This window comes from Neophocaena asiaeorientalis, unplaced genomic scaffold (assembly GCF_003031525.2).
Source record: "Neophocaena asiaeorientalis asiaeorientalis breed wild unplaced genomic scaffold, Neophocaena_asiaeorientalis_V1.1 scaffold43, whole genome shotgun sequence".
Taxonomy (NCBI): Eukaryota; Metazoa; Chordata; class Mammalia; order Artiodactyla; family Phocoenidae; genus Neophocaena; species Neophocaena asiaeorientalis.
Window position 1 is genome coordinate 283,548 of NW_020173674.1, and position 9,923 is coordinate 293,470.

Sequence of the window (9,923 nt, forward strand, 5' to 3'; positions counted from 1 at the left end):
CCGGGGCCCCGCGAGGGGAGGCGTGGGCCTGGGTCTGAGGCTGGGATGGCGGGTGCCCGACCCCCGGCCTGGCGGTGCCGCCTGAGCCTCGAGGGGCGCGAGTGGGCACGTGAGGAACGAGGGCGGCGGTGTGGGGCACGGGGCGGGGGGCGCGCGGGGAGAGTGGGGACCGGTCTGGACTGGCTCAACAGGCCCCAGAGGGCTCCGTGGGAGGGGAGGGGCTCCAGGCAGCAGAGACCAGGCTGGACCCGAGCCCAGGTGGAACGAATGGAACGAATGCGGGTCGGCGGGGTCAAAATGACGCCCCATCTTGATGTTTTTAGTTATATATTTCTGCTCTTTTAGACAATTTCCATCATTTATTTTTTAAAAGTGTGACGAACACCCAAATTCCATCACCCAGGTCCAACACTAGCGACACTGTCCTGTCCTGCGTTCACCACACCCTTGACCAGCACAGGTGTTTTACAGAGAACCCAAGATGTCTGGCCTCACCCCGTCCCTAGGTTCTCAGTATGCATTTTAAAAGCAGGGATTCTTGGGCTTCCCTGGTGGCGCAGTGGTTGAGAGTCCGCCTGCCGATGCAGGGGACGCGGGTTCGTGCCCTGGTCCGGGAAGGTCCCACATGCCCCGGAGCGGCTGGGCCCGTGAGCCATGGCCGCTGAGCCTGCGCGTCCGGAGCCTGTGCTCCGCAACGGGAGAGGCCACAGCAGTGAGAGGCCCGCGTACCGCAAAAAAAAAACAAACAAAAAAAAACCGGATTCTTGGGAACTCCCTGGCGGTCCAGTGGTTAGGACTCGGCACCTTCACTGCCGAGCGCCAGGGTTTGATCCCTGGTTGGGGAACTAAGATCACAAAGCTGAGTGGGATTTTGCCGGGGGGTGGCGGGTGGGGACGGGACGGGACGCGAAGACACAGGGATTCTTATGAGTGCCCTTGACCCTGTTGCTACACCTGAAGCATTTACCGTAATCCCCTAATATCCAGCCCTAGTGGGAGCCCTAATATCGCGTCTCCCAACGCTCCACTCCCTTCTGAACAACCTGTTCCAATCTGGGTAACTGGGTATGGGGCAAAGACCCTGCCGGCCGGGGAGACCTTGTGGGTGGGCAGGAGAGCAGGTTCGGCCGTGACAGGTTCGGGGCGTACATGAATAGCCAACAGATCAAGCTCGCTCTGGACCAAGAGATGCTCTTCAGAGCCCTGACCCCGGAGAGAAGAGGGGTCTGGCCAAGACGGCGCCGGCAGCATCAAGGCAGGCGTGGGCTGTGCTGCCCGAGCGGTCGCCCTGGACCTCCCACGCTCCTCTCGTGACGATTCCTCTACCGAGGAGACTCCACGGGCCCGAAGCTGAGAAGCCCCATGCCTGCCTCGGCCCGGAGCGTGGCTGTGTCTCTGCTGACCTCCAAGGCCGGGCCCAGGGCGAGCCAGCCGCCGCTGGCCCTCAGAACCTCCATCACCCCACAGTCCCCAGGCTGCAGGCCTCACGCAGACAGGAGCCCAGGGTGTGAGGATAAGCCCGGTGAGCCCCACCAACCCACCACCCCTGCCCATCTGCAGGCCTGGGCACAGAATCAGGGAGGTTTCCTATAATGCACCAGATCGTAAATATCTTAGGCTTCAGGCCCAGCCACTGCTGTCTGAGAACACAGCCTATTGGATACACAAACGAGAAACACGGCTGTGTCCCAACTTCTGGTTCCACCTTAAACCTCTGGCTTGTTTGCAGGGCAACTCACTTGTTGCATTAGAAAACCAGAACGCCAGGATGGGGTGAGGTCATGGACACTGGGAAAGAGGCCGGTTAGGTGAGAGAAAAGACACCTATGAGAGAAAGAACTATAACTAAATGTAAAACTTTCATTCTGCAAAAGATGCTGTTAAAAGAATGAAAAAGCTACAGAGTGGGAGAAAATATTTGCCAATCTTATATCTAATTAAGGACTCATGCAGAATAAGAACCAAAGTGCTGGTAAGGATGTGAAGCAACAGGAACTCTCATGCAGCCCTGGTGGGGATGCAAATGGTGCAGCCACTGTGGGGGACAGTTGGGTGGTTTCTTACAAAACTACACATATTGGGACTTCCCTGGTGGCGCAGTGGTTAAGAATCCACCTGCCAATGCAGGGGACACGGGTTCCATCCCTGGCCCGGGAAGATCCCACATGCCGCGGAGCAACAAAGCCTGTGCACCACAACTACTGAGCCTGCGCTCTAGAGCCCGCGAGCCACAACTACAGAGCCCGCGTGCCACAACTACTGAAGCCCGTGTGCTCTAGGGCCCACGTGCTGCAGCAATAAAGACCCAATGCAGTCAAACCCACTACATATACTCTCACCATGTGACCAGCAACGATGCTCCTTGGTTTACCCAAATGAGCTGAAAACTTAAACCCACATAAAACCTGCATGCCATATTCACTGCTCTGTTCGTGATCGTTAAAAACTGGAAGCAACCAAGATCATCTTCATCAAGGGAATGGATAAACTGGGGGATTCCATGAAATGGACTTTGATTCAGGGACACAAAGGAAGAAGCTATTGATTCACTCAACAGCATGGATGAGTCTTAGACATATTTTGCCAAGTGAAGGGATCCAGACCCACATGTGATTCCACTCACAGGGCGATCTGGAAAAAGCACAGCCCCGGGAGGGGGAGGGTCAGCGGCCGCCGGGGCTAACAGGGTGGGATCTTAGGCCGGAGCACGGATGCGGTGGCCCCGCCCGTGTGCGAAAACCCAAGGGGCTGTACATCCCCGAGACCGAACTGTGATGTGTGCAAACAGAAAAAATAAAGAAAATAAAAACTTGTCAAACTGTATACCTGGGATATTTATATTTCATTGCATGTAGACTTTACCCCTGAAACTCGAGTTTTGATCCTAAAAATGCTGTATTATTAATCAGAAACTTGGCAGGGATGAAGGTTCCCAGTAATCAGAACTCTTGTGGGGCCCCCAGGGAGGCAGCTCTGCTCCACCTGCTCTTTCCAGAACATTCCCTCGAGGAACACCAGCTGAGAGGACCCCATGGGCTGCCCACAGTGGGGTCTTGGGCCAGCCCCCTGGCCTTGTGCTCTCCCAGGTCAGGCCCCCCAAGCCTGACCTCACGGCAGGACCTCCAGACTGTGCCAGGCCCCATCGCCCCCCTCGCCTCGTCTGGGAAAGGGGACCCAGGACGGCGCCCAGAGCCTCCGGCTCGGGGCTGCTGTGGTGCTGGCGCCTAGCTTGCTCAGGGGCTCTCCAGCCCACAGGGCATCTCAGGGGGCCCTCCAGGGCAGTGTGAGCTCGGCCAGGCGGGAGCCCATCCAGGAGCTGAGGTGGTAGTGTGGAGGGGGCAGAAGAGGCCTCCGGGTGGGTCCTCCATGCACATCTGGCTCTTGCAAGAGGTGGACACTGCCAGGGCATGAGCCAGGTCATGGCGATCCTGCAGACGTTCCTGGGTGAGGAGGACGCCTTCTGGGCACTGGTCCAGCTGATGACTGACGAGAAACACGCCACGCATCGTAGGTGACCACCGAGGACAGCCGGAGTGCGTCAGGGCCAGGGGTCTCCCTGCAGAGCTCCCCCAGCAGTGGGCTGGCGGGGACCTGGGCCCAGTCTATGTCCCCATCAGCGAAGGGCACGGGCTTCCCGTGCTGCCCTCTGGGTCCTAGAGCCATGGCCCTCAATCCCAGCCTCGTCCAGGCAACTCTCCCTTCCCTGCTGGTCCTTCTGCCTCACACCTGCCACCCCCCAGCGCCCTCCGAGCCCACGGCCAGACGAAGCCCCGGCGGCAGCAACACCCCCTCCCGTGCCCGCAGCCTGGCTGCCAAGCCTAGGAGAGGGCCAGGCACACCCCCGTCACCCACCCCGTGGGCTGCACTCCCTGTCCCTCTGTACTGGGTCCCCCACCCCCCGCTGCGGCCAGGGCAAGTGCCAGGGCCGGACCCCTGCCCACCCCTCAGCCCAGGGTGCCAGCCGAGCTGGGCCTCCGGGAGCAGGGCCTCTGCCCCGGCCGCCCCGGCCTCACAGGCTGTCCTGCCTGGGAAGGGCGTGTCCAGCCAGGGCTCAGGAAGGCCCTCTGCACGCTGGGGTCACCGCCGGGGGCGCCTGCGGTATTCCACCCTCGCTGGACACGGCTCTGATTTGTGGGGGTCCGGGGGCTCCTCGGGCTTCTTCATCCCGGGGTTCCCAAAACTGCTGAGACTCCAGGCCCACGAAGAGCACATTCTAGGCAGAGCCCTCCCCCAGCTGCAACGACACCTGGTGAGTAGATGCATCGCCCCCGCAGAGGCGCCGTCCCACAGCCACCGCAGGGGCTTGGCCTCCTGCAGGCTTCATTCTCCTTCGCGGGGTGGGGGTGGGGGGGTGAGCGGCGAGCTTGTTTCCAGCCGAGCACGCAGGCCCTGAGCCCGTGCCCTCCATCAGGATGAGGAGCAGACATCCACAGGCACTGACACCATCCAGTGGTTCTTGCAGTGCTTCATCGACCGGGCAAGGCTGCCCAGGAGGCTGAGGCCCGGAGGTGCTCCCTGACCCCCTCCTGATGCCTGGGGAGGACCCAGCCCCACACCCCAGACGTGCCATGCCCCTCCCGAGGGGCGTCCAGGAGCAGCCCAGAGCATCTCGAAGTCCCAGCCGTTTCTGCTTTGGCTGCCATCAGAAGGCTGGGTCAGCCCGGGGGTGGGCAAGCCAGCGTCCTGCTCCACAGAGGTGTTCCCACCAAACGTGGACAGGCTCTGTTGCCCCCAGACTAGGGGTCGTGCTGGCCAGATCCTCAGGACCTTGAGTCCAGGAGGCACGGCCCCACCGGGACGAGCCCCACCAGATGAGGAGCTGCAGGAGCTTGTCTGATGCAGCCCGGGCGACTGCAGGGGTCGGAGGCCGGTGGCAGGTTCTTACCCTGTGCTGGGACCACCACCGTGCCCTGCTCAAGCTGCCCCTCCTGGGCCTGCTGTCCCCACAGACCCCCTCTGCGCTGACCCTGAAGCTCTGAGATGCCTACATCATGGAGAGCAAGTCCTTAAGGTCCCCGAGCGTGGCATGCAGGCCGCAGAGGCAGGCTGGCCAGCACAGGAGCCCAGAGGTCGCCCTCCGGAGCACGCCCTTGGCAGTGGCCCTGCCCATGGCTCTCCCGGGCACAGCAGACCCGCAGGTGTGGTGCCCAGCGGAACATAGCCGCCGCCCACGGGAGGTGCCCCAGGGTCGGGGGCTGAGTCTTCCCGGTGGGGCCCCCGCTGGCCTGATGGCATCCACACCCCCAGAACGCCCCCTGAAGCTGCCCCTGGAAGGCCTGCAGGAGTTCCTGCAGGACACGCTGTCCCGGGCCTGGGCCCTGGAGGACGACGCGGTGCTCAGGCAGCTGCAGGCCTCGATGGCCGAGCTACGCAGGACGAAGCGGGACCTGCTTCCCTCAGGGGCACTGAGCAGCGGTCTCCTCCGGAGTCACCCTCTGGGGCAGTGAGCGGTGGGGCTCGCCCCAGGCCTTCCTCCTCACCCCCTTCCATCTGCTCTTCTGCTCTAAGACTCGGCCGACCAGGCCAGGGCTGGGCATCAGGACAGCCAGGGGTCAGCAGCCCGGAGAGCTGCTCTCAGTGTTGGGCTGGGGCGGCCACGCAGGGTCCCACCGGCCCATCCTGCGCAGGCCGAACGGCCTGGTCGAGAAGCTGACCTGGTCTGTACATTTCCAGCAAAACCTGAAGAGTTCCCCACGAGGCCCCTGGGCCTGGAGCGACCTGCCCCAGCCCCCAGGCCTCTCCTTACCCCTCCCAGCATCAAGACGCTCCCCGGAGAAGATGGGCTGGCTCTCCCTGGCCCACCTGCCCAGCACGAGCAGCCCGGCCCCTCGCCCGGCCCGGCCATCCTGAAGGCCAAGGAGCAGTGGCACGAGGGGGCCACGGCCGCAGGCCTCCCGCTGGGGACCCCGGAGGCTCCGAGTCTGGCCTGCCTGTCCCCAGCCCAGGACAGTCCTCAGGATCGGCTGCAGCCACAGTGATGGAACTCCCTCCCAAGCCTCTCAGTGAACCACGAGGCCACAGGCAAGTGGCCCCCAGACAACGGCTTTGAGCCGGAATGCTGGGTCCTCTCCCCTTCAACACCTGCCTGGGCCACCCGCAGGGCCGCACGACAGGCACGGCCCTGCAAACCCACTGAGGTCCCAGCCACTGGCTCTGCCCAGCCCACTGAAGATGGCACTTCCAGGCCCACGACACCCCTCCTGCCCTGTGGCAACTGCAGCCAGCACCCCTCCTGGGGCAGTGACCAGCACGGCCGCGATGGAGCTGGGGCAGTGCCCCAAGAGCAAGCCCCGCACGTCCCCACAACCCCCAACCTCTGCGTCCACAAGGAAGCTGGACATTCAGGGGCCTCCAGAGAACAAGGTGACTGTGAGCACAGTGACCCCGAGGCCCTGGGAAGCCAATGACACGCCCTACTTCTTCACGCCGGCCTTCCTTGAGGACAGGACCCCCTCACACAGCACAAGGCCCTGACCCAGAAGCACCTGGCCTGGCCTGATTTGGGCCCCGGGAAGGCAGGGGCGCTGTGAGCACCCCGACAGTTGGGATGATGACTAAAGGGGCCGCCCTGGCCAGTCCAGAGTTCTGCCCAAGGCAAGGTGAGCCCTCTCGGAGCTGGATGTGGCCACCTGGGGCCTGGATGGGCCCCACAGGCCGCTTTGGTGACCTGAGGTGGCCCTGGGAGCAACAGGCCACCTCCAACGAGGGGATGGCAGGGGCCAGCGGGCCACCCTCACACACATAAGGAGGCAGGGCCAGCGAAACGCCGGACCCCATGCAGCCACATGGTCCCCACGGGGCAGAGCAGAGGGTGCCACTGGACCCGACAGGCTGTGTTCCTCCCTCTGCCGAAGTCAGTTACTGCCTTCCAGGGTCCCCAAAACTCAGGAGATACGACCCCACCGGGAGTCTGAAGAAGCTCCCCGCCCCCCAGCCATTCCCTACGAAGGCCTCCCTCCCAGGGAAGGGACAGTCTTTGGTCTCAGTTTCCCTTCTTGCCGGTTAAAGGTGAATAAAGTTTCGTGTGCTAAGTGGTAGACGGGCTGGTTCTCACAGCACCCAGAGGTCTCCGGAGGACGCACCCGGGGCCCCCAGAGGCAGAGAAGCTGCCGGATGCACGAAGCTGAGGTTCCCGCATGCCTCCTGGGGCGTCACTCGCACCGCAGCCTCCTGACCTCAGCCAAATGCCAGGGTCAAGACATGAAATAATTTACTGCGACTCAGCCTGTGCCCAGTGGGCCAGGACGGGGCTGGAGGAGAGTGACAACTAGGGGCCGCCGGCGTCAGTTCACGACAGTCTGTGCAAAGCGTCCCGGGAGGCCCGCGGTCACTCTGTCCACCGACCTGGGCTGGCCAGGCTCTGGCAGCACCTCCTTCCTTCCCTGCATCCTCAGCCCGCGTCTCATCCGGCACCTCCACAGCCCGCACCCGCGCCGCTGTCAGGAGAGCAGGCACCTGCAGCTCAGGCAGCCAGGGCCGCCCTCGTCAGGCGGGCTCAGCTTGCGCGCCTTGTGCTGTCGGATCTCGCGCACCAGCGTGTAGAAGGCATCCTCCACGCCCTGGGAAGAGGAGGCCAGCTCAGGGGGGGACCACTGCCTCGGCCTCGAGCAGAGCCCCAGCCCCTTCACCCCACCCCGCACACGGGGAGCTGGACCCTGCTCCTCTCCGGCCCCAGGGGCCACCCCGTGGAGGCCCGTCCTCAGCAGCTCCCCCGCGGCCCACTGAGGGGCTGGGGCTGACCAGGACCCGTGGGGCAATCTGGGGGCACAGGGGTGGGGGCCCCAGGGTCACCGCTCCGGTCTGGCTCAGGGCAGCTCTCTCCGGGGACCTCCACCTCCCCCGGGAGCTGTGTCGGCCCAGACCCGGGCCCTGGCCTCCCTCGCTGCCCTGCCATCCGGGGAGACTTACAGCGAGAGGGGCTGCTGGGTCACGGGGGTCCCGGAGGGTCCCAGAGGGTCCCGGAGCTGGAGCCAGAGCCAGAGCGGCTGCCCTGCGTCAAGGGAGAGGGGGCAGTGAGTGCGGCTCCCGGGCGGGGCGGGGCGGGGCCCTGGCTGGCTGCGGGGGCAGGGGGCCTGCTCACCTGGCGCGTCTTGGCCGACGTCTCGATGTAGGGGATGCCGTAGCTGCGGGCGAGGTCCTGGGCCTGCCGAGACTCCACGGTGCGCGCGGCCAGGTCACACTTGTTCCCCACCAGCACCATGGGCACGTCGTCCGAGTCCTTCACCCGTTTGATCTGCTCCCTGCAAGGGGGAAGGCGTGAGCCGGCGGGCAGGCTGCCCGCGGCCCCTGAGGGAGGACAGGAGGCCCCTGAGGGCTGGCGGGCAGCTCACCTGTACTGGTGGATGTCCTCGAAGGACTTGGCGTTGTTGATGGCAAACACACAAAGGAAGCCCTCCCCGGTGCGCATGTACTGGTCCCGCATGGCGCTGTACTCCTCCTGGCCCGCCGTGTCCAGGATGTCCAACAGGCACGTCTCCCCGTCGATGACCACTTGCTTCCGGTAGGAGTCCTGGGGAGGACACTGCTTAGAGACAGCAGGCCCTCCGGGGACGGGACCCTCCCTCGCTCCTCTCGTGCCCCCCAGGACCTACGACGAAGAGACCCCTTCCTGCAGAGCAGGTAGAAGACAAGCCCGTGCCAGGAGCCAGGCTGTGGACAGGGGCCAGGCCAGCTCACCTCTATGGTGGGGTCGTACTCATCCACAAAGTGGTTCTGGATGAGCTGGATGGTCAGGGCGCTCTTCCCCACGCCTCCAGCGCCCACCACCACGAGCTTATACTCCGTCATTGCTCCTCAAAGGACCACAGCACAAGGCACTGCAGTGGTCGCTTGTCCCACCTGCCGAGGAAGCGGCACTCAGCACGGCCAGACCACGCAGGGGAGGCCCGCTGAGCTGCCTGGGCCAGCCTGCCCAGGCCCAGCCTGCCCTCTGGGCCCGGACATCCAGTTAACAGGGGCGGCAGCCAGAATAGTGGCCCAGCCGCTCACCTGTGGCACCTCCAGCCCAGAGGTGGGAGGGGGGGGTCCTGCCTCCAGCTGCATTTAATGACTGTGTGAGAGAAGCAGGGAGCCGGCCCCCCAGAGGCAGGGCTGACAGCTGAGAGCGTCTCCCAAGCATGCACCCGAATTAGAAGCTGCTGGGTAGGCAAGAAGCCTGAACTGGAAGCGCCGTGGGCTGACGTTACCAGCGCCCCCACGAGAACAGGCCTTGCCACAGTGGCGGACACAGCAGCGTGCCCGGACAGGCTGGTGGCAGCCAACAACCGGCTCCAGGCTCCCCCACCCCCGGGCATGCTGGTGCATTTGACAAGTATTCACTGAGCACCTACTGCATGCCAGGTACTGCTCCAGACACACGATAACGAGCAGACAGAAAGTACCCCTGCCTTGGCAGGTTCGGGCTACGCTCCAAAGAAAACATCCACATAAAGGAAAAATAAAGGGAAACCCACGGGGCCCCACTGCCAGAAGAACTTTGGAGAGCATGAGGAAGGTGAGGAGGTGGGCAGGGGGCCAGGGCTCCAGGAAGCAGAAGCCGATCACAGGAAAAGACCCAAAGGAGGTGTGGAAATAAGGAGACAGGTGAGAAAGGAAAAAGGCTTGGGGCCAAGGCCCCTAGCTGGGGTGCCCCCAATTTGTGACGCTTAAAGAAGGGATGCCCTTGTGGGGACAGTGGGCAGTGACTTCCTAAACCTCAGATTCGTCTGGTGTATGTGATGGCCGCCCGGTGCCCGAGCTCTTCGCAGGGGTCCTTGGGTCTCCGGCGGGTGGGAGACCCCGCCTAGCGCCATGGTCACGGGCGGGCCTCCGCTCGGGGACACCCAGTGCACTTGTGGGGCCCCGGAAGACAGGGCCCGGGACACGGAGCCGAAGGGGTTGGTCTGGGTGAGGCAGAGCGGACCAGCCGCCGCCCGCAGGCCCCG

At 63.8% G+C, this 9,923-nt stretch overlaps 1 protein-coding gene across 4 annotated transcripts in view; it reads right to left on the minus strand.

Annotated features, from left to right (window-relative positions):
* Nucleotides 1–7,193: 7,193 nt before the first annotated feature.
* Nucleotides 7,194–9,923, minus strand: part of HRAS (HRas proto-oncogene, GTPase) — a 4,771-nt gene continuing 2,041 nt past the window's right edge. For 3 of the 4 annotated variants that reach the window (XM_024749529.1, XM_024749532.1, XM_024749531.1), the window contains exons 2-5: nt 8,677–8,838; nt 8,331–8,509; nt 8,081–8,240; nt 7,194–7,559 (exon numbers count right to left, since the gene is read on the minus strand). In XM_024749529.1, coding sequence (XP_024605297.1) covers nt 7,440–7,559; nt 8,081–8,240; nt 8,331–8,509; nt 8,677–8,787 — 570 coding nt within the window. In that variant the 5' untranslated portion in view covers nt 8,788–8,838 and the 3' untranslated portion in view covers nt 7,194–7,439. Of the gene's footprint in view, nt 7,560–7,908; nt 7,991–8,080; nt 8,241–8,330; nt 8,510–8,676; nt 8,839–9,923 lie in introns of all 4 variants that reach the window. The other variant, XM_024749533.1, reaches the window with a different exon arrangement.